General features: G+C 31.7%; 1 protein-coding gene across 1 annotated transcript in view; it reads left to right on the top strand.

The window, feature by feature from the left end:
- The window catches only part of LOC122271692 (putative inorganic phosphate cotransporter), a 33,579-nt gene extending 8,177 nt beyond the window's left edge, over window positions 1-25,402 (top strand). Inside the window, exons 3-10 of the mRNA XM_087160543.1 lie at window positions 658-891; window positions 1,935-2,118; window positions 7,098-7,228; window positions 11,369-11,518; window positions 12,600-12,732; window positions 17,112-17,267; window positions 20,524-20,609; window positions 23,931-25,402. Of these exons, the coding sequence (XP_087016669.1) occupies window positions 658-891; window positions 1,935-2,118; window positions 7,098-7,228; window positions 11,369-11,518; window positions 12,600-12,732; window positions 17,112-17,267; window positions 20,524-20,609; window positions 23,931-24,104 (1,248 nt within the window). The 3' untranslated portion in view covers window positions 24,105-25,402. The remainder of the gene's footprint in view (window positions 1-657; window positions 892-1,934; window positions 2,119-7,097; window positions 7,229-11,368; window positions 11,519-12,599; window positions 12,733-17,111; window positions 17,268-20,523; window positions 20,610-23,930) is intronic.
- Window positions 25,403-25,884: the final 482 nt, after the last annotated feature.

Genomic DNA, 25,884 nt, shown 5'->3' with positions numbered 1-25,884 from the left:
TCCCGGTCTCTCGAAAATACGATTAACTAGTAGTATCCGCTCACCGAATTCTATCCCTGATAAAATTCTGGCGGGGGAGTATTGTGACGTAATTACCACTATGATTACTGAACATCAATTGACTAAAATAAAGACATACTATCTCGTTTTAATCTTGAGGTACCTTCTGAAAAATAAAAGTCATTGTCGACAATTATCTCCCCTCTTTTACATTAGAATTCGTTTATTACACTAACTCAGTGGAAAAAGAATTTTTTTTTGTTGTATTTGATTATTGTTTGGTAAATTTGACTTAAAGTTTTTTTGTACACCACTAACAATAAGTAAATTCATCTTAGACGCTTCATAAATTAAGCATACGTTCCAATTTCTGTTCACTCCGAAATAATTTTCTTAAGCTAGAGTGAAGCAACAAATAAATCACTGCCTGCAGGAAGAAATATTATTTATATTATGCTAGTACAGCTGTTTCCAAATGGTGTACAGAGGGTTTACGGTACAAACCATTGTTTATGTCTTGAGTATAAAAATTTCATACTGGTGCCATCTGAAAATTGGAAAAATTAAATTCCGTATAAGAAGAAAAAAACTTGGTGCTCTTGTATTTGTGTTTGAATTAAATATTCTTTGATTTGAATTCAGGGTTTTTCGTTTCAGGGTGATAAATATAATTGGGATTCCACCATTCAAGCCACCATACTAGGATCTTATTATTATGGTTACATATTGACTCAACTGCCAGCAGGTGTTTTGGCTGAAAAATTTGGTGCAAAATGGTTATTTGGAGGTGGACTATTTGTAACAGCTGTATTCTCTTTGTTAACTCCTGTATTTACAGCCTGGGGACCTGTCGTTCTCTGCACATTACGTGCTTTACAAGGACTGGCTGATGTAACTATAGTTTTTAATGATTTTTAACATAGAGTTCTTAAAGTGTTTAAGGTTAAACGGAGGAAAGTTCCTACAAGAATTATTTAAAAAAAAGTAATGTAGTGATTAATAACAAAAACTATTAATAGTGATACGCTACTCTCACAGGGCAGCCAACTTTCAACGCTTTTTGTAAAACTTATTTCTAGTGGTAGCACCGTTAATGTTTTTAGCTCATAATTTTAATTCATTTCATCTTATTTTACACCCCGCTGCATACAAATTATTTAAAAGTTCATATACAACGCCACTTTGTTACAGCTCTAACGAGGTCAAGTTATTCGAAAATGTTGGCGAAGATTCTGATGAGAGCTTTGATTTTTAAATGTCCACCATTCTGCAAAATATTTTACAAAAAGCGTAGTGGTAAGCAGGCCTGCTTTCATCTGCAATAATAATAATAATGATAATGAAATTTTTAGCAAGTTGCTTCGTTACTTTTACCTTTTATATTTCCTCAAGCAAAGTGCAATAACCTCATCCTCATATACAGACAGTAAACTAAAGTTTTTGAGCAAGCTGCTTCTCATTGTTTCCAATTATTTAAATTTACGCGAGCAAAGTGCTCGCACTGCGTATACAGCAAGCAATCGCACGGACAGCTGACCTCACAATGTTAAAACAAATTTTTAAAAAAATTCATGATGAATGGGATAGGGACTTCTTCGCGGCCCAGGTGCTCAGTTCCAGAGCACTATTATGACTATGTAAGTTACCTCGTGGTGACATTCTGAACGAATAGGCCTAATTGTCCTTATTCTACAAGTTTATTAAAGCTTTTTGGTAAAGCGGAGCCTTTGGTATCCCTACTCATTATGTAAAATTTGATCCCACTTGTTTATTCAAGAGAACAATCGAAATGTTAGAGTCTATTACAAAGCAACTTGCGATTACATAACAGAAAAATTTCTACTCTATAATGCGTATGCATGTTAGGTGCTTTCGGATAATCAGAGGCCGGATATTTGAAATTCTACTGTATTTTTCAAATATTATCATTTCAGGGAGTGACTATTCCGTCAATAAACCTGATCATAAGCACGTGGTCTCCAAAAAATGAAAGAAGTAGACTCTCAACTATAATATTCACTGGTGGACAAATTGGTATGGTTACTGCAATGCCCATAGCAGCTCTGCTATGTAGTACAGATTTGCTTGGAGGATGGCCATCAGTATTTTACGTCTTTGGTAATTCTTTCTTTTTTTTAAAAAAAAAGACTTAAACCAATACTAGGGATAAACTGCTTAGCTTTTGGCAAAAGGCTTTATAACTTTTAGTATAAGGTATAATTTTGCCGTCATTTTAAATATTTCACTATTCAATACTGCGAATATTTCAATACTATTACTTTTTATACATAAGCTTTGAATATTTGATATGTAACGGTGAAAAAATAACTTAAATTCAAATTTACAGAAGTAAAAATACTTAACCGTTTACATATCAATGTTCTATTTTTGGAACATACCCATACATTGCCAACTTTTACTCATTATGCGTGAAATTTTAATTTTACATTTAAAGTGATAGAAAAATGCATGATTTTTCTTTTTTTTCTTTTGTATCTTTAATTTGAAATTTTTCACCACCATTACATTCAAAGAATTTAATAATGCGTATGAAAGTCTGGTAATGCAGACATACAAACTGCTCCGGATTCTACAAATATTTTAAGAAATGGCAGAGATCTGCAGACTCAAATTTGCAGATTTTCGCTTAATTTTGCCAATTTTTTAAAAGTTTCGACACAGCTTAACGGTTAAAAAGTGTTGCAGAGCATAAGCCTTTGAATTATTTAGAAGTAGTAGTGAGTAAAAATCCCATAAAGCGTATTTACTAAACCAAGAATCATACATTAAAAGACTCGAAAATATTTATCCGCTGTCCGGAGCAAGTTGGCATCTCCGCATACCTTTTTTTCAAAAAGTTATCAAATAGTTTTTTCTCAGTTACAGTCGAAAAAAAATATTACTATCAACCAAAATCCATTATTTACCCAAAATTATACATCTTGTGATATATTTCTTTTATGAAATCAGTTGTTGCATTTTGAAGTTATACTTCTTATGCGACTTCCAACAAGGTTGCGTTAAACGTTTAACGCTACATTTTTATTGGCCGGGAAATCACGTGGTAGGATCCAGTTTTCCCTCATTCGTTTTCATATTGTTTTGGTTCTCACTAGCATAAAAATAAGGAAAGTCATAAAAGTATTGTTTTTCTATTAATATTTTTTTAGTTTGTTTTGATACACATATAATTTAATAGGGTAGTATTTTTCATTTTCAAATTTAGTGGATAACAATTCGCGATCGCAACGAACTATAGGGGGCGTTGTTGTATGAGACGCTTACCTGCGATTTCCATATGAACCGTCATTCAGTTACTCTGGAGACGTCGTTAATGTAGCGTGTAGCATTGCAACGTTCCTTCTTTAATATGGCTTATTAAATTTAAAAAAGAAAAATGCTTGATCTTCTTTCTTGTACAACCGAAAACAAAATGGTATCTCTTTTTATTAGAGAAGGAATATCCAAAACACATCGGAAAAATATTTGTACATTAACAGAAAAAAATATGTATATTCTTATAAGAGTTAAAACCTAATGCCCGAGAAATAGTATTACTAAATTTAATGATATAACATGAAAGGCCCATTTAAACTTTACATTCTATAGTTTTAAGAATCATATTAGTTCAAAAATTAAAATGAACAAAAAGTATACATAAGCCTCATAATTTTAGGAAATTTAATTTTGTAAACAACGTTTTTTGACAACAATTTTTATCAAAAAATTTCAAGTTTCAATAAAAATCATTATTTAGAAACTAAGAAACGTAAAATAAAGAATGCTGATGAAACAAAAACAAAAAAAAAAAAAAACAATTCTTTTTTGTCGCCATTTTTAGTGCTACGAATATTCGTCTTTGGGATTTGCCAAAAACAAAACAAGATGCAATTTTATTTTTTCAGGAGGAAAATATTTGACCGAAAAAACGAAAATGTACCAATTCCCACAACATAAAACTTTATCTTGGCAAACGTACGTTTCGGAAATGTTATTTCATTTGGAATCTTATTCATCAGAGTTCATATGGCGATATGATTGTTTTGAATCTATGCTAAACTCTATATCGGCTCATTTTCCACCGAAATCCAATTAACTATTTTGATTTTAAATAAAGTGTTTTATTTTATGAACTGTCGCAAAAATTTTAAGTGTAGATTGGCGGCACTTAAAAACCGCCAAATCTGTAGCGGCGGTGGCGTTAATACATCGTAAGTACCGAATTTTTATTCCATACTTTTCTGAATCATATTATTTCAAACATTGGAATATACAAGAAGTATACATAAACACATAATGTTATACCATTTAATTTTTCAAAAGTATTTTGAGAACAATTTTTATCAAAAAATTATAAACTAAAAAACGGAAAATAAAGAATTCTTAGGATAAAAAAAACGATTTTAAGAATTATTAACATTGAAATAAAAACTTTCATATTGTTTCTTTTTTTATTATTCTTATAGTTCTTAATCAGACGTAAAAAACCATTCTGTAGAGAACCATCATCAAATGAAAAAAAAATATTTACAAGCAAATTTTTTATTGTAAAAATCATTGCACTTACCTGATTTATGATTCCCGGAGAATTCCAAAATGATAAGTTTCTTGTTTGAAAACTTTATTCTCAAATAATAGATACATAGTTTATACCTTCATTACTTTTAGATAACATACTACACAGCAAAATTTTATAATTGATATGAATTTGAATATGTAGCTAAAAACAGAATAGCTGAATTCTAGTTGAACTTATTCTTTCAAAATTAAAAAAAACTTACCAAGAAAACGATTTAAATTAATTAAGAATCAGCACAAATGGCACTATTTCAAGTAACTTGGATAATTTTTTATTGTTGTTTTCTGAATTATATAAATACAGAAATATATACTATTCTATAACGAAGAAGAATATGTTATAACTATTACAATTCTGTATGTTCTGAATTCATATTTATTCACTGGAATGACGAAAGCAATGTTGACTTCACTTTAATTCGTAATGAATTGAAGACAGAAGAAATGCATTTTACCTTAATACACACATCTGTAACAGTATCCGAAATCGGAAGTCATCAGTTGCAAGTTTGTTGATAATAGAAATTAAAAATTATTGAGGAATTTTTCTTCAAATGTTTGGCGTGTTCTGTTCCTGAAAGATTTACTAATATTCTGGAGATTTTTTTCAAGTTCTTCGGCCTTTTCCTTAGGGAAATTTTGTTTCTTATTTGCTGCTAAAAAATGGCGTCTGATTCAGTCAATGACTTTGATGGAATTAAATGAAAACGTGATAAATTAATGTCCGATATTTACAGGCTCCCGCAAGACGGCGTACTCGAGCGTTGCGATCGCGAATAGTAAAAAATGAGTGAAAACAATCCCACGGACAATGCGACGGATTTAAGGTTATGTCAAGGTACGTCTCTTGTGAATATCAATTGATTGTTTCTCTTCTGAAATTACATTATGACGCATTCACATTAATACAAATACATTTTCCAGGGCGAGACGATGAGGCAACCACAAGCACTTCCACTGGTTCAAGAGGTCCACGAGGGAAAAATGCACAATATTACCGTGATTACAGAGCACAGAAGAGAGCGGAGCAAGAAAAAGAGTCGTTGAATAGAACTAGTGATCCTTCTACGACTGCTGATTCTTCTACAATTAACGTCGCAGGTTGCGAAGGCGCGGAGGGACTCCACGCACAATTTTTTTTTTAACAAAATTATAACCTGGCTGAAGAAAATTTCGAATTCATTTGCGTGTAAATCATCTACCACGTTTTTGATAATTGTACCTTTCTCATTAGCGTAAAAAATAAAAAAAATCAGTCGTTAAACGCTTAATTTTCGTTAAAACTAGAAAATAGTATTGGCTTCTCTGTTAATATGTAGACATCACTAACTTGTGCCTTCATTCAAAAAATAATTCTTATTGGTTGCAAAATTTATGTTCAAATAAATAAATCCCAGTTTTTTAACATTTAAAGAATTAGCCATTTAAATAGATCTGGGGCCTAGAGCCCCTGAATTAGACAGACCGACTTATCATTTATTGTTGGAGCAAAGAGCTAACATAAGCACAGCGAATAAATATTTTCAAGTGGTAGTTTATTAATTGTAATTCTTGGTTTAATAAGTTCTATTTAGTAGATTTTAATCCACCACTATTTCTAAACAATGCGTAGGCTTATATAATTCACCACTTTTTAGTAATTATTACACGTTTTACATGTTTAAAAGCAAGCAAATATTGTCAACTATTTGCAAAATTTTCTTTGTAGTTATTTACCGTTTTTTAAATTATTTTGACGTGTCCGCAGCAGTTGGCATCTCTGTAATAACGTAACGTATACTAAAATAACGTTAACTTGCGAACTTGTTTGCTCCAATATTGCTTGACAGGTCAGCTCTGATAGTATAGGAGCCTTACTAGGGCCTAAGCATGAGTATACAAAATCTATGAATTAGGTGGGTTCCCGTGGTACTTGAAAAAATTTAGTAGTGGTAGTAAATTTAGGTAAATGCTGGAAAACAATGTTCAGTGGAAAACAATTTGTAGCTGTGGTTACACAGAAATTAAAATATCGACATTTATTTTATTTTCCTTGCAATTTTTAAAATTTTCAAGGTCAGCGGGAAGCCGGATTATGTAGTTATGCTTAAAAGAATTGGTCAACTCCAATTTTTTTAAAAATAATTATTTTCTCTTCCATTATTACAGGTTTGTCAGCCGCTACGCTTTTTGCAAAACATTTTATAAAGTGGTAGGTATTTAAAAAGCTAAGTTTACAAAATTTTTAGCAATTTTTAAAAGCCTCACCTCTACAGAGATGGAAAAAATCGACGTTTCATATGAACTCTTAAATCATTTATACGTAGTTGCTTGGAAAATTAGCTTTAAAAAATTTTGAATTAAAACATGAACTTATATACCACTAATACAAATTTTTGCAACAAAAACCCCAGAAAGTTGGCAGCCAAGTTAGTATTTAACTACCACTTCATTAAAACCCTTCCTAACTGGTGATCAAAGTGGAAGTAATTAATTCATTGCTGATTTCCTCATTTAATTACCAATAGATAATCTTTCAGGATCAATAACATGTTTGTGGTTTGGAATCTGGACATTTTTAATCTTCGAATCACCCTCTGTGCATCCGAGTATTTCCAAAGAAGAATTGCTCTTAATCGAACAAAGTAAAGAAGAGGAGAAAACGATAAACGTAAGATTAAATTTTAATAGCTGATCAGGAAATTAACTACCGTAATTTCGTGCTCAGCAATCACCTCCTACGTCAGAAAGCTTCCACACGGTTGTTTTAATAAGTAGTCTGCGCAGACTACTTAAAAAGTGAACAAGTTGTGCTCATGAACCCAAATTCTATTTTAAAAGTACTTGAAAGAAATTTATCATATATGTTTGAGAATTGAATCTGTGGTGGTTGTTGACAAGTGAATAAGACAAACCAATCATATTCATAAATTAAACAAATTCTTAGACATATATTTGTTACCACTTTCTTTTTTTTATTACATTTCGTACTAAATGAATCTTTAGCAGAGATGCCAACTTGCTCCGGAGAGAAAATAAATATTATCGAATGGTAGTTCATTATTGTGTGAATCTTGGTTTAATAAATTCAATTAATTAGGTTTTTATTCATCACTATTTCTAAATATTTCAAAGGCTTATATAATTCGCCACGGTTTTGCAATTAAGTCAAGCGATACCGTTTAAAAAGTAAACAAAATTAGTCGAATATGTTCAAATTTTAGTATGTAGTTGTTTACCGTTATTTGAATGATTATGGCGCGTCCGGAGCAGTTGGCATCCATGCTTTAGTACACTTCATGGTGGATCGGACTACCTATAAAAAACCGTGAGGAGGCTTTCAGTTATAAGAGGCGTTGGCTCAGATATTAACCAAATCAGTTATTCGCCTAAACATTTAATATCTGACAAGGATTATATATATATATATATATATATATATATATATATATATATATATATATATATATATATATATATATATATATATATATATATATATATATATATATATATATATTAGGATGCATCCTGACGACTCGAAATCATATAGCAATGCGGGGTCGGAAATGCCTTCCTGAAGCGGGGATGTACACAGAAGCACCATAATGAAAAGAGGCAGTAAGTAAAAAATCTTTTTAATAATACATTGAAAAAATTATGTGGCCTCCTTGGTCACCCGACCTATTATGTCTTGATTTCTGGGGTCATACGAAAACACTGGTTTATGACACCCCTGTTGACAATGCTAAGGAGCTGGTTGCTAGAATCTCAGTAGCTGCCGGAGAAATTCGAGATATGCCTGGAGTGTTGCAGAATGTTCGAATGTCCATGCGCCGGAGATGTGATGTGTACATTGTAGATGGTGGCAGAAACTTCGAACACTTACTTTGACCCATGTACCATATAATTTTTTCAATGTATTATTAAAACGATTTTTCACTTACGGTGTCTTTTCTTTATGGTGCTTCTGTGTACATACATCACAGCTTCAGGAAAGCATTTCCGACCCCGCATTGCTGTATGATTTCGAGTCGTCAGGATCCGTGGCCCCCATCCCCCCAAGCTCTTGGGCGCATTCTTGGGCAAATTCTAAATCCCCCCCCAAACTATTCGTTTTATTTAGTGTAAAAATCCCCCCAAGCTTTAAGTAGGCGCATCGTGCGGCCACCTTCCCCCCTGGTGGGGGCCCCTGGTCAGGATGCCCCTCTTAAGAGTTCTGAAGCGTTTAACTGAGACACCCTGTATATATAAAATCAGCTAAAAAAATAAAAAGATTGAAAAAGCAGTAGGTAAAAAAATTAAACCTAATAGAAAATGAATGCAACTCAAACAGAATAGTTTGTTATTTTGAAACGTGTAATATGAAAAATAAGAGCTACTTTTTTAAATATTTATTTAAAATATGAAGTTTTTTTTTTCCATCTCAGTTTTGTGCCCTTGACGCGTCAGGCGTAAAAATTGCAGTTACATATTAAAATATTGAAATGAACAGAATATTTGTTTTCTATTATTGTTGTACTGCAATATTAGAAATGGTGAAGTAATTCTATTATTGTTGTTACTGCCAGACTGCAAATCTCAGAATGATTACTTGAAATGTTTATGAAAAATTAATATTTTGAAAGAAATATTTTAGCGTTTACTTTAAAAATTAATTAAAATAGCGTGAAATCATATTTTTCCACACAATGAGTTTTTAATGATTAAAAGCATGCATAATTTTGAAATATACTGAAAAAAAAGAATTCAAAGAGCGACTACTGTGCCTAATGTGTATTATTACCAAAGGCATATTTTTGCTGTATTGCTTCTTACAGAATTAAAATAATATTAATAATTTGACGGACACCAATTAGATTTGTTTACTCTTAATGTTGTAGAATAATTATATAAGTATATATATATATATATATATATATATATATATATATATATATATATATATATATATATATATATATATATATATATATATATATATATATATATATATATATATATATATATATATATATATATATATATATATATATATATGCAGTCAGACCTCGATATAAGGTCATCCGCATATAAGGTCACCCCGCATATAAGGTGACTTTTCCAAAGTCCCGGCTCACTGAATAGGAATTCTCTGTTACTGATTATCGGATATATGGTCAAGTTTTTAAAATCGTTATCGCTTATAAGGTCATTTTTGTCTGAGGCGAGGGAAGCTCTTTTCTAACAAAAGCCTTTTTAACTTCCTTACAAGGCAATTACCCCTCTCGAGTTCTAGGAAAATGTTGCAGCCAACGAACAAGCTACAATTTCTGAAATTGTTTAACAAGTTGCGGATAGTGAGGACAAGACAGTGATCCTGAGCCTGTAGCTGTACCCCAAGTGGAAGCTTTAAGTGCAATAAATATCATACGAAATTTTTTTACAAACCATGAGGGAGCTGAGGAACGTTTTAAGAAGTTACGAAATCTAGAAAACGTTGTTGGAAAAATGAAACCAAAAACGAGACAGATCTGCATAAATCATTATTTTAAATAAGGTAAGATGTAATGTATGTATGTACACATTGAGGAAATTTGCAAACAGCTTTATTTTAAATTAAAATTTTAAAAAAAATCTAACTTTCTTTAATTCTTTACTAATTTTGTTAAAATTTATTGACTTGAGTATATAATTTAAGGCTGATCGTTTTCGTTTGTATTACCATTTTTAAAAAGTCATAATGTGTGCTATTTACGTGCTTAGTTACGAACTACTATTGAATCGGTTAAAAGGTCAACCCGCTTATAGGGTCACTTTTGCAACATCCCTTAGGGTGACCTTATATCGAGGTCTGACTGTATATATATAATGCGTTAATTTATAAAACAGGTCTGTGGTTATGGTTATCAAAATACGAAACATGTCTGTAATAATTGCTTTTTTTTCAGATAATAAAATTTTCCGTTATTCTCACTACTTTTTAGAAGTTGTAATATATATGCTTACTCGTGAATACGCCGGTGGTAAACGCAACATGAATTTCATATAGCATTTAATAGGTAGTGATAGTCGTATATTATTTGCTGCTTACGAAAAGTTGATAAAAATTAAATATTAATTTCACCAACTTCACATTTTTCCTGAAAGTTAACAGCCCTGTCACGGGAATCTACAATTAAACTGATCTACAGCCAAAACGCTGTATGTTAATATAATTACATGCCTGCTAACTGTCAGGTTCACAGAAGTTTAATTTTATCACAGTGCAAAAAAAAGTAACATTTATATAAAAAAAGGTGTAACAGATCAGAAAGAGAAATGAAACACTTCGATTTAAAATATTTTTCATTAAAATATCTTATCGCTTCTTATTTATATTTCATTTAAACCAAATTCCTCGTCTTTCAACATTACCTTACATAACTACTACTCATTAAATATTTTATTGAGTGATAGATCAAAGTTGTCAGAATATTTGGTAATTTTTTTTAACATAGTTAAAGTTTCACGACGAGGTATCGCATATAGTGGCGTTTTATATCAACTTTTAAATTATTTATACTTAGTGATGAGAAAAATAAGTTTAAATGAATAAATAATACATTACAATATAAACTTAGGTACCACTAGAGAAAATTTTACAAAAAGCATCGAAAGTTGGCAGCCCTGTATTTACTCCTGTGTAAATGAACCTCCTCCCAGGCTCGATGCAAGGATAATTAATTAGATCATACAATTTTTAAATATTTTTATTTCAAATCAGATATATTTCTGTATATTTTGAAAAAGTTGTAAGAGTTATTTAAGTGTGATTTCATTTTGTGTTTAGAAATCAACGACACTTTGGAAAAATATCTTCACATCTCTGCCAATGTGGGCCCTAATTTTGGGTCACTGTGGACACAACTTTGGATTTATGATTCTTCTAATAGAAATGCCTACATTCCTTAGTACTGCTCTACACTATGATATGAAAACGGTAACTACGTACACTATAATTATTTTGACGTATATATAAATTTCTATACATTAATGTAACTTCTGAAATTTATATGATTAACTTTAGTTGTTTTTTATACATCTATATTTTTAATAAAGATTATTTATATATATATATTGGTATTCTGCCAAAATAGATCTCTTCACATTTTTAAACTTACTGGCATTACATTTTCGAAAAAACAAAAAGGAATTACCTGGACGTAAAAAATTTTAAATAGTTGAAAACTTATCATTTTACATTTTCAACTTCAACAAAAATGTATTAGATAATCCTTTTTTAGGAATTTTAAATTAAGAAGAATAAAGGCCTCCAAATACCATATATATATATATATATATATATATATATATATATATATATATATATATATATATATATATATATATATATATATATATATATATATATATATATATATATATATATATATATATAGCATAATAAATAAAAACAAAAAATACGAAGAAAATAATAATGAAAAAACATTTTTATTATTATTTTTCTTTTTTTTCCCCTTTTCTCATTGTTCTGTAATTTTTCCCTTGTTTTCTCTACATTTTGAACTATACTGAAATTGACTATCGACTCTTCGTGTGACGAAAGGAGCACCACACGTGAAAGTTCATCGACGAGGGTCATGAAACTTTTTGGGTCTATCTAACCATTTATGTTATTAATTTTAATCTATCTTTATTACTTTATGAGTTATTAAACATCAAAATGGGTCCGGGACTTTATAAACACCCTGTATTTATGTGTGTGTGGTATGTAGTAGACAGTCAGTTAACAGCTAAAGCTTTCAGAATGTTTAGCTATTTTGCCAATAAATTAATAGTTTTACTACAAAAAGGATGGAAAAAAATGGGTATCATTTAAATTTTTGTCTTATTTGCAAGTAATGGAGTTGGTGAGCAAAATAACTTTAAATCAATTTTACAAAGTAGAGAATAATACATTAAAACAAAGACCAGTAGAAGAAGTTTTCCTATAATGTGTAATATGTTGGCAGCCTTGTTTATATTGCAAAGATATATATTCTTCTTCTGTTTTTGCAAAGAATGGAGTATTGTCATCCCTTCCTTTTGTTCTGCAAGCAGTTGGAGCCTGGGTAGCATCTTACGTGGCTGACAAACTAAGGAAGTCTGACAAGTTATCTATAACAGCTATCAGAAAAATAATCAACTCTATAGGTAATTTCGAAATTTCTCAATTTTATCAATTAACCATACAACCAAATTGCAAAACTATATTGCACATTATAACCAAATTCAAACCGAATTTCATAAATTTATGCCCTTTGCTTACGGTGCGCCATGTTGTACCATTAAACGCGGTCCACATGTTGCACCAGCCATTAGCGAAAGGTTAATACAGGTTGAGCCAGTCAAACCTGCATTTTTGAAATGACTGTAAAAAATAAACGGATGGATATTTCAAAATTTTATTGTTACTATCTTAATCTACATTAAAAAGAATCTAAGAAACAACTGTTTAAAAATAACGCCAGTGAGATGGTGTCCTACCCGATCGGGACATTCTTGTAGGCGATTTCTGAAACTGCCTATCTCATCACGGAGCATACGCTGGGGAATTCTCTTGCACTGCCACCCCTTCTGCTTCTCGTTTCACCAATTGCTTCAAAGTTTTTCACCCATAATTTGATTGAATTAACAGAAGGCAATGGCCAATTTCGATTAACTTGAAGATTCGTCCGGAAACGACGGTGAGCGGCTGCATAACTGCCACTTTGGTAAAACGCTTTCACAGCGAACGAACGTTGTTGTTTAGATCATGTCGACTCCATGGCGACTGAAATACTTAGATGTGGGGGACACAATGGTAACCTTGGTTACTCGCTCTGCCCACTTTCACGGCTCTCCCGCCATTTTCAAAAATGCAGGTTTTGACTGGCTCACCCTGTATTAGGAAGAAGTACCTTGCTTAGATGCATAACATCTTACCATTATAGAATTTCTGTTATTTAAGGAAATTACATTAATTGTGTTGGTGTCAGTTATAATATAAATATTTTTTAATCCTTTCTGGAACAGCAAATTTCGATTGAAATTTTTTTTCAGGCATCATCCGCGAGCTAGCACTTTTTAAGACATGACAAGTTTTGAAACCTCTGATGATATTAAGATACAACCTACAATTTATAATTTCTTTAAACCTTCGGTTGCGTCTATGAAATTATTCAAAACAAAAATGCTAATGAAATAGAAATGGCATTTTTTTCATTAGAAAATACAATATTTCTAATACAAATTTATTGAAAAAATTGTGAAAAGGACAAGCTTTTATAAAATATTGCCGTAGTATTTCCTATCACGCTTTTCAAATAAAAATTCTTGAATGAAGAAATATGCTTCTTTAATAACCATTTCAAAATTTTTAGCAGTTAGTACATTTTTAGCAGAGTTTTTTTCCTGAAGTATACCACAATTCGTCTTATTTAAGTTATTTTCAATTTATGTATATATAAATATGTTACTTTGAATGACCGAAATAGGTGGTTGTTGACTTCCACCGGTGAATGTTGACAATCACTGAGTCGATTTGGTTAATGTCTGAAATATATAATGGGTTTAGTTAAGTGCCACTGCCCGGTATGCTTTACATCAATGTTTTTTTTGGTCAAGTGCCACTGCTTAGTATTCATTTAATCGGTACTCCAAACACTGATGTTTATCCTAATCTATTCTCAGCAGATATCAAAATATCGAATAAATATAATAATGTCAACAAATAAATTAATAGCAAATCGGGTATAACAAATGTTTTAGACATTCACCAAAGCGCCTATGTGCTTGTTGACATTCACAAGTGAAATTCGATATTCACTTGGTTTCGATCATTCATGGTAACATATACACCGAAAACTATTTCGAAACCAGAGTAGATATTGGAAAAGAACTGCAAATCAAACTGTCAGACATGAAACCTAATTTAAGATTATTAATAGTAAAGCGATAAAAATGTTCATTTCTCTAATTAAATATAGTCTTTTATTGGTGAAAACATTCACTATTATCTTAGTCGACTTTATTTCAACCGTTGCGTGTTCCGTCGCTCAAAAAAATTGGGAACTGCTGGTTTAAAGAATAGTGGTTGTTAAATGTTTATAGGCAATTTAGTTTTACATATCTAGTGATTTGTAACATTTGTTGAATTAGTTTCGCCAGACTTGCTACACTGAAAAAAAATGGGTAAAATAATTAAAAATAAAAGAATTGCGCCCACCACTTCATAGAAATATTCAAATATATTCATTAATGGTCAGATGGACAATATTGTTAAGTAGTGATAAAGGTTTTTAGAAATTCTGCTGTTTAGGTATACAGCACATTTAGTCAATTTCCCTGGGAAACAAATTTTTTGTTACATTTATACAAGTAATTGATGTTACCTAATTAGTGTGCGACTATTTATAAGCTCAATTTAGTTTCGTTCGTAAAGCTAAAATTTTTTTCTTTCTAATTCATATTTTTTGCTAATTTTTTGAATGTACAAGTGTGTACAGAACGTATAGGTTTGTATGTATGCATACTTGTCTGATCCTTTCAAAATAACCCATAGGACAAAAAAATGCGATCTTAAAGTTTCGCAGCATAAACTGAATAGCATTATCGTCTTTTTCCTGCCACTCCCTACGTAGCAGAGAGGTGGGACGCTTAATATTGATTCGAGTGAATTTTAAAAAACAATCCTGATTCGGAATATGCACAGTTCAAATTAATTAAAGGATATTTATGTTGTGGGTTGATCTTGCACCTGCAGAAAAAAATAGAACGATTGGTGCAATATCGACAGACGCAATAGGCTATAACAGATAATAATGACATTTGTTTTGAGGAGAAAATTGCATTTTACATAACATTTGGGTAAAAAAAAGGAAGAAAACACAATTTGTGCGTATGAGGAAAACAAATGAAAAAGATGTTTCCTTAAAAGAAAATCGTTTTTAGTTGGGGTATGATTTTCCCGGATTGCCAGTAACGTTAAACACCTTTGATGCGTCGATTCAATGAAGCTATCATTGAGGAGCTATTAATCATGTCCGGAGAACTCGCTGGCCAATCTATTAGTATGATTCCTTCCTCCAAAAGGAAGTCATTCACCAAGTTAATACATTCTGGCCTGTAATTGTCGTCCATTAACATGAAGTCATTTCCAGTTGCTGCATTGTAAGAGGTTACAATAAGTGTCAGGATCTTATCCTGATATCGGCGACCGGTCAGAGCTCCATTTCGAATGATGTTGAGATTGGCGCATCCATTATTGAAGATGTTAGAATAGACCATCACTCCCCCACCATCAAATCTTTTACTTTCCTGCACGAACGCAGAATTGTTTCTGTGCCTCGTTCCTTCCACTTGAAAATACCCCTAATATCAGGATGAACTCGTCAGAGAAAAGAATATTGCGCTATTCATTTCTCCTCCAACTCACATGCTCTGTTGCTATCTTCTTGCGGGAGCGACGGTTTCTTGGTGTTAACGTGACACACACCATTGGTCGGCGAGCATACAGACCTACAGCACGAAGGTGGTTTCGGACAGTTTGTGTCGAATCTGTGGAGCCAGTAGCCGAGTGAAGATGTTGTTGAAGAAAAGTGGCATTCATTTTCAGATGTCTCAGAGCCATTAGCGTTAAATAACGGTCTTCATTGGGCGTTGATGCACGTCTACGCTCTTGCCCTAATCTTCGGCCTGTATTTCCAGTCTCCAAGAAGCGGTTCCAGATACTGGAAATCAAACCTTGCGAAACTCCAAAGACCTTTGCTATTTCAGCTTGTGGTGTTTGACCTCCTCTGACCGACCAACAACTATTTAAGCTTCTGATTCGGTTAAACGACTTCGTTGATGCATCGCACTCATCGAAACAACGCGCTTACTGTGTGTTGATCATTCTTTTCCGCTTAGTCTTACTTTAAGTTAAAAGCCAAATCAAATTCGTTGCAGCTAAAGCGTCGTCTTCGAAGTCCAACTCAATTTGCAAACTACTAAGTTCGAAAATAGGAAAAATTTGCATTTGTGACTCTCTTCCATTTTAAGGAACAAATGAAATTGCTTATACCGTTACGTCATACAAGACTTACAATATCTTTTAACTGTATTGGGCAGTGTATTATTAAATTGGATAAAAACTCTAGCTTGTAGAGACAAAATGACTGTAGAAAAGATGGAAATATACAAGCTGCAATAAGGAAAACTTAGTTTAACTATACAGGCTGGAGGGAAACAAACTTAAATAAGATAATCAAAGAAGAGAGATGAGAAACATATGTATGCTCATTTCTGTTCCTTTATTTTAATGTTTGCTTTAATCATACGTCGCAAAAAACATACCATACCTTCAATTGAATAGGTACAGAAATCTGCTAACCCTAGGGACATCTAACTATAAAAGGTTAAAAGCATAGTAAGAAAATCTGAGATGAATTGAAAAATAATTTTCAAACAATGTGTTCAAAAGTCTATACAAGATTTTTTTATATAATTAGTTTTTCATATTTATATTGAGTAGAAAATACCTGTTATTTAATTAATTTGTTCATTAATTTCAGGTGCATTTGGTCCCGCTGTTTGCCTAATTGGCGTAACAGTATCTGGGTGCCAACCTGAACTTATCGTCACTTTATTATGTATAGCAATGGCAGTAAATGGCTGTTGTTATGCTGGATATAATGTAACGCATGTTGACATGTGTCCTGAACTTGCTGGTAAGTTGAATATCCTTACAACCGTTTAATAATAAATTTTAAACGTAATTAACTGAAAAAATTATTTTCAGTTATCTGAAAGAGAAAAGGAGACAAATTCAGTTGGATGGACTGGTCTCAGTTTCATTTGTTTAATTTTTTCGCCAAGTGCACTATTTTGAAGGGTTGCCTGTTATAATAAAAAAAAAAACATAATTAATTTAGAAAAATATAAACATTATTGAGTTTACTCGTCTTTTAAATGACTCGAGGTTGAGGCAGGAAATAATACCCCTCGATATCCGATTCATTTAAGAGCAACTGATTTCGGACATGTTGAAAGTAAAAGGGAAAAGGAGAAAATCTGGCAACAAAACCTTTTTTTCTTTATAGTTAATTTTCGTGAGGGGAGTAAAATAAGGTTTAATTACATACCTGCCAACTTTTACGCAATTCGCGCAATATTCTATTTTAAAGTGATAGTAAAATGTATGCTTTCTATACATCCCTTGCATTTATAAACTTAATTTGTAACCTTATTTAACTACCACTATTTTTTAAAAAATTAAGTATATATTTATTACATTCAATGTCAAACATGCCAACTCTTCCGAATTTTCCAAAAAATTTTATTTTCATATTTAAAGTGGTAGTAAGTATATACTATTTTTCCTTTTATAAACTTAATTTTTAGATGATTTTGATCACCACTATTCTTACAAAAATTAAGCACGTATATTAATATGCGTTACTATCATGGTTGTTAACTTAAGTTTGCTCATATACAACGTATTTGTTTGGTTAAAATTGAAGTTTTAATTCCATTTTAATACCACTGGGAAAAATGATAATGGAAGGGATTAAAAGTTGGCAGGTATGCAATGTGCTCCGTTTAAGATTTTGCAAAATAAAACATGTGTAGCTGCCTAAAATTGCAATTTAAATTCCATTTTACTACCACTGGGGAAAAACGTCCTATACAGGATAAAAAGTTGGCAGGTATGTATTTAATGTAATTATTATTAACTGAAAATGTCTTCTTGTGATGGCTAAGCATATAAATGATTAAAAAGTTTATATAAAAAGTGGCTAGATATCTCCTTTTAGTGATAAGTCAACGACATTTTAATAAAATTACTAAATAATTTGGAAAGCTTAGTTCTCAATTGTTTGCCACTCTATAAAATACTTTTCAAAAAGCGTAGTTGACAGCCTAGTTTAAGAAATACGCAGCACTTTGAAGTGATGGGAGGCACGATTTATATAAAAAGAAAACGGCAGCTGGTATTTTGTTTAAAGGAAGCTCCTAGTGTCAAGCCTCCACACGGTTTTTCATAAGTAGTCCGCGCAGACTGTTTAAAAAGTTAACCGGTCGTGCGCAGGAACTCAAATTCTATTTTAAAAGTACTTGAGAGAAATTTATCACATATATTTGAGAATTGAAGTGGTATACAAGTAAATAAGACAAATCAATCGCATTCTTAAATTAAACAAATTTTTAGACATATATTTGCTACCACTTTCTTATTTTTACAAGATTTTCTATTAAAGGGCTTTTTCGTAAACTGGTTTACCTTCATAGTGGTCTGATCGGACTGCCTATAAAAAACCGTGTGGAGGCTTTCTGTTGCAGGAGGCGTTGGTCAAGCTCCACATTTACAAAAAAAACCCAACTAGCTCCGCTTTGCAAAAATATATTTTTCAGTTATATTGGATAATCACAATCATCTTCTAAGGCGAAGAACGAAGTTCAATGCTTGCCAATTGAAGAAAAAAAAAAGTGATAGTGGATAATTTCAATTCTTTTTAGTTACGTATTCTTCATTTAAGAAAATTTTCCCTCAATACAAATAAATTTTGAAACATTTACTAGCTAACTTTTACGAATTTGGCGTAAAATTTTATTATAATATTTAAAGTGGTAGTAAAATGTATGCTTTCTACATATTCCTTACATTTATAATGATTTTGTCCACCCCTATTTTTAAAAAAAATAAGCATATATATAATATGTGATACCATTAGTGTTTGGTTTTTTCACTCGAATTAAATGATTATGTTAAAGCCCTTAAGTGGGCTGTACACTCAGATAACAAACTGATGTAAGTAGCTCTAGGTTTTAAAGCTTTTTCAAGATACATCTTATGATTATACCTGAATTATAATTTAAATTCCATTTTACTACGACTTGGAAAATTTATCTATGAGAGCATTAGATATTGGCATGTGCAACCGATTTAAGCTAATTTATTTAGTGTCCCTAGCCCGAAGGACTATCTATACCTCCATCAAAATATTTTTTTACCATAAGGGAGGAAAAGGGGTTAGATGTTAACGCAAGCGTGAGATATGTAAATGAAGGCAGATGTTAGCAAGTTGCATTTTATCTAATAATTTGAATTTTTGATACGAAGTGGTAGAAAAATTACTGATTTTGAAATATATTAAACTAAAATAACTTAAATTTTGTACCACTAAAATATATGTTTTTTTAAAAAACGGATCAAGTTGGCATCACTGAGAAACACCATATGAAATGCAATTTTATCTCGTAGTCAAAATAATAATGAGTAGTCGTAATTATCAGCAGCGCATTTAATTTGCCATGCATTTATTAAAACTTTTGTACAAAGCGGAGCAGTTGACATCCCTGCAGTTGTTATATGCTATTCCACATTAAGTTATAGTTGTTAATATTACTAAAATGTATTTGATGAACATAAATATTTTGTATATCCGAGCCAAATTTGAAGAATAAAATGTTTGCATTAACAGCATGCATTTGATTTTTAATAATCGGAATTTACACTAACTACTTCTATAAAATATGCATTTAAACTATTTACTGGAGTAAATTATTCTTAACCTTTTCGTTATGAGCGTCGTATTGAGCAGGCATCCTCTGTCATGCCATTTCCTCAGCTTTCTACAAAAATTTTAATAAATTGGTAGTAAATTAAATAGCAAAACTTGTAGATTAAGAAAAATTGCGCCTTCGTTTTCTAAGTGCTACCACGATATAACTGCAATGAAGTTGCATTTGATATGTCAGTTTGAATTTTAGCTATACTAGTAACTTAAATTTCGTTACCACTAGAAAATATGTTTTTACAAAGCGGAGCAAATTGGCAATGCTGCAATGCGATAACCTGTGTTTGCAAACGACGTTCTTAGCCTGTATACACGCGATTGTGACTCATTGTGAAATATTTCAGCAAAAATATGAATTAGAAATACGTTATTTATCAAAATGTACTGAAACTAAAATTCATTTTAGGAACATTATATGCCATAACCAATACAATAGCGAATTCTGCTGGTTTCCTAGGACCCATGGTTGTGGGTATTTTCACAAAAAATGGTGTAAGTAGCATTTCCATATCCTAAATTCATATTTGAGACACTATAATTAGATAAAATTGTCAGAAGTTGAGAAGTTATTATTTAGAATCGACATCACTGAAGGACATTTTTATTTTTATGATACTTGGGATTTCCTAACTGTTTATAGATATTTTCTCTTTGCTAATTTCAGATATGTATGACTGGGATACCTGCAAGTGACGTAGTGGGTATCTCGTTAAAACGTGATAATTCTTTGCGTTAGTAACTGTTCCTTCCATTCTATTTAGAGTAAGCCAAGCCCGCCCAGCATCAATTCTCTTAAATGACACATTCTATATTATTATACAAAGACTTTTCACAAAGACAGGCATGAAGTCATGTAGAGCATAAACAAATTAATTGTACATCTAAGCAGGCAGGTACACTAAACAAGAATATATCACGGCACCAATAAAATACGTGAACAAAAAATAAGAATTAGTTAAATGAAAGACATAGAAGAGAAAGAGTTATTTTTCAACAAATTCGAAGTGTGATACGTCACTGTATTTAATTAATTTTACGTTAATTAACATTCTAACAGTTTTGCTTGGATTCAATCAGCTGACGTCATATGTCACATGTTTGGGTATTTTTGGCCTTCTTCATCTTGAAGTACAAGTATTCAATTGATTTCTATGTACAAGCTACAATTTTTAAAGCTACGATATTTAGCTATGCTGTTAAAATACATAAGATTGAGTGACGCGCTTGAAAAATGAACACTATAAATAACTTACAGGTGCAAAAGTTTGACTACAAATATGATATTTATTTAGTGCAAACATCATTTTAAATGAAGAAATTGGTCACAAAAGTACATTTTTTTTTTAACAAACATACCTTTTTCTGGACGGATTCAGTTTTTTGACTGATAACGTAATCCTGAAAACATAGTCCCAAATGTTTAGTCAGGACAAACTTTTAATCATACAATTTTTTGTGAATTGTATATATAGTTCGTTCACCAGGAGTTGGCACTTGGCTCCGCCTTCATCACATGCTATCGGATGATACTATTTCGCTATTTTTGGGAGAAGGATGTGAACAAGGCTGCTATTTGGCGATCGTATGACAAAATTATTTATTTCGCAATCTTCATGTGCATATTTTGAACATGTGCATTTTATTTCATAAACTTGTTGATATTTCTCTCTCTTTATTGAATAATTTGTTCTTCTTGAGATATTTTGCTGGGAAGAAGTTTTTAAATATAAATTAGCAAGAATAACGAAAGGTATAATGGCTGATGATAAAGCGAAGTAAGTGACTGAAAAAGAATATACTGTTCGTGTTTGGCCATCACTTTCTACATTAGAAAACCTCCACACGGTTTCTTATAAGTAGTCAGCGCAGACTATTTAAAAAGTGAACAGTTTGAGCACATGAAATCAAATTCTATTTTAAAAGTGGCTGAGAGGAATTTGTCATACATATTTGAGAATTGAATCTGTGGTGGTAGACAAACTAATCATATTCAAAAATTAAACAAATTTTTAGACATATATTTACTACCACTTTTTAATTTTTACTAGATTTTTTATTAAAGGGCTCTTTTGTAAACTGGTTTGCCTTCATAGTGGTCTGATTGGACTGCCTATAAAAAAACCGTGTGGAGGCTTTGCGCGCTTCAGAGGTTATCTCGATTTCAAGCGGGGAAATGTTTTTCCCCTTACTACCCCGCGCTGAAATGAACTCTGCGTCCGAGGAGGTGGAGTCAAGTGCCAACTCCCGGTGAACGAACTATACTTTACCCGATGCAGCGAGCAAAATCTGGGCCTTCCCACATTCATAGAGGCTCCTTCTACGAAGCTTGTAATTAGCACCGGTCAGTTAGGCCGAGAGTTCAGCGTGTCTGACTGTGAAGCCAATGGTTGCGGACTTGAATTTTGCTCAGGGCATCGATGTTCGTCTCTGTGTGTTGTTTTCTGCTGTGTGAATGTGGCTCATCCTATGAATGTTGCTCTTCTCCGTGACTTAGGTTCACAGGCGCCCACCGGGTAATGGTAAATGAACAACACTTCTGACATCTGCCAAGGTAAAGAACCAGAGTTCAGTGACTGACATAAAAAATAAATATGTAACTGGATATAATCCACTCGGTTAGCCCTTTGAACCCCGACTTTAAAAAATTATTTAAACTGATTTAAATACAGTCAAACCTCGACATCTCAAACTTGAAGGGAGAGGAGAAATAATTCGAGATACTGAAAATTTGAATTATCGAAAATCGTATGTTATCGATGGTAGAATAAAGAAAAATGCACTTTACATACCTTATTTACTATTCCATATTTATTCTAAAAACACTTTTTACACTTTCATTTTAAAAAAAGATTCAATTGTTGTTTGCTTTAGAGATGTGTAAGGAAGTTTGTCTTTAACACTTTCTAAGTGGACTATAGCTTTAAATGTCTCCTCTGACTCATTTGGCTGCCTCTCAATAAATCTCCTTACAGTGTCCACTGCTGAAAGTGCTTGTTTGTGAGTAAGATTGGGTGGTAAATCTTCGATTTCCTCATCCTCTTCTTCTGATAGTTCACAAGAAGCGTTCGTTTGAGCGATGATATCATTGTCATCCCACTGACCACACACTGTTACTGCATCATCTACGTTTACAAAGTCATGAAATTCCATGACATCAAGTTTCACGAGTCCGGTCAATCTGTCCCAATCATTTTCGGTGTAGTTTTCAGCAGAATTAACGATATTGATTGTTTGACTACTTTCATGATCTTTAATGAATCCAGCCTTCGTGAAGCAGTTCATTATCGTAGAGAAAGACACATCATTCCATGCCAATGACGTCTTTATGTCCATTTTTTTAAAAAAAGTTTATCATTATGAGAATTGGTTTTCTATTCTTAAATTTTTTATTTTTTTTTGGAATAGTTTTTTATTTTCAGAAGAAAAATCTACACTGTTTATAGAGAAAAAATTCAAGTTATCGAGGGATAAGAAAAAAAAATTCGTGAAATCAAGTTTTGTTTAACATTGAGTGTATAGGAAATTTGAAAGGAATTTTTTTTTCTTCGAGATATCGAAAAATTCGTGAAATCGAGGTTCGAGTTAGCGAGGTTCGACTGTATTAAATCATATGATGTATAAAATACACTACTTTTATTTAACAATTATCTATTTTAAAATATACATCGAAAAGTATAGGGTCAAGGAAGATCTAGGAAATTACTAACCAATTTATTTAGATAGAATTTATATTGCGATTCTATTTTTAATAGAATTGATATTGCGATTCTCGAATTAATATTCTGACTATAAATTATTTTCTTTTTTTTCCAGTCAACTCTTTCAAATTGGAATAATGTGTTTTACTCAGCAGTCGGAGTCTATGTTTTCTGTGGAGCAATGTTTGCGCTATTTGGATCTGCAGATTTGCAACAATGGAATACTACCACAGATGAAGCAAAGTGCAAGGCGAAGAAGCACGTTGTAATTGTGAAAACCCATCTATGATTTTAAAGGATGATATGCAATCATTGCATATTTTGAAACATGTGTAGGAAATGTGGTAATCTAATGATAAGCCAAATTTTCTAATGGCGCAGGAATGCGGTGATAAATATTTTCGGCGATAAACATCACGATTTCAATGCAAACTATGAAACGCACCTTGATATTCTGTTGATAACTAGCGGGTACTGTAAACGAATTAGGACCTTCTCTCGGAACAATGCTAAAGAACAGTTTGCTGTTAAAACATCACCTTCGAATCACAGATTAATAAATATTCCCTTTTTTATTCAACGCATCATCCACACACTCGTCTACAGTTACCCAATTAACCCTTTAGTGGGCTATTTCTTTCTTGTAAAGGTAAATAATTTTCTGAATTAAAATTCATATAAGAATATTAATTGATATAAGAAAAGAAAAACTCATTTAACTTATAAAAAAAAAATTTAAATTTTAATGCCATTTTTTTGGGTGGTAAGTATATATTCACCACGACCTATAAGGGTAAACTAAGGAACACTTAAGCTTCGCTTGCCTTTTAAAAAATTATATTAATTTCAAAATTCGTAATTTTAGATAAATGACAGTGTCAACATATTTGTTACTAATGGCAAATTATGTAAGAAAATTGTAGAGAACTTACATAATATTGTTTAGTCTAGGAGGTTCAAATAACAAGTAGTAAGAAGACCAAGTGAAGGAACAGCTCTTACCAGTGAATGAACACCCAGTAAAGGAACACTTAATTTTGGTTATTTTTTAATGCTCTTTATGAATTTATAAGCCATACAAATATTTAAAAACAAGCCTATTCTTGAAATTATAACATATAAATACTTGGAAAATGTTAGCGTTTTTTTTGTAATCATGAATTGAAAATTAAAGTGTCAACATATTAACACATACTGTTCATTCACTGGGAAATCTATGCCCAGTAAAGGAACATGCCTGTTCCGTCACTGTTTAGAAGTTGTTTTTCGTATTTTTAACATACTTTTGATGCGGAACATCACTAAAGGTACAAGAAAATTAAAGTTTATCTTTTATTTTCATTAACTTAGAAAGAAACCCAGTAAGGGAACACTTGTTCCTTTGCTGGTTTTTCATTGTTTGATGATCTAGTGAATAAACACCCCCTTATTTCAGTACTTTATTATGCTATGATGCTTAAAAAAATAAAACTTAACTTCAATAACTGTATTTTGAATTCTCTTTTTCACAGTGAGAAAAATAATACTATTACATGCAATTAATTCCACTTCAAACATATAAATACAAAAACTCCCCTTATAATTTTTTCAAAGAAACAAGGTGTTGCAGAGATAATAAATTCAAAAAATTTTCCAGAGAAGTCTATTTGACCAGGTAATCCAAAACATTGATAGATGACTTCCTATTGTTTGGCAGTAAGCTATTGTTACCAATCAATCGAAAGAAAAACTTTCAAATTCTTATTTTTAATTAATATATATGAAATGTTCCTTCATTGGGTGGTTTACCCTTGGAACATATTGACTTTTATTTTTCTTTATTTATAAAATAAATTTTATAAATGCTACAAACTTCTGAAGGAATTATGCATTTTATAGCTTTTATACGTTTTCTTATACTAAAAAATGGTTGCCAATTTTACGCTAACCTACTTCAAGGAAGCTGAACTTATTAACAAATGAAACCTAAATTAAAAGTGGTAGAAAAGTTAACATGGACTTGACAAGTATACTTACCACGGCTTTAGAAAGGGTTAATATAAATAACTGAATTTTGAGCGGGGATTCCC

Source organism: Parasteatoda tepidariorum, chromosome 4 (assembly GCF_982258835.1).
Source record: "Parasteatoda tepidariorum strain Cologne lab strain chromosome 4, Ptep-v5.0, whole genome shotgun sequence".
Lineage (NCBI taxonomy): Eukaryota > Metazoa > Arthropoda > Arachnida > Araneae > Theridiidae > Parasteatoda > Parasteatoda tepidariorum.
Note: the sequence above shows the minus strand (reverse complement) of the source record. Positions and strands in the feature narration are given on the sequence as shown.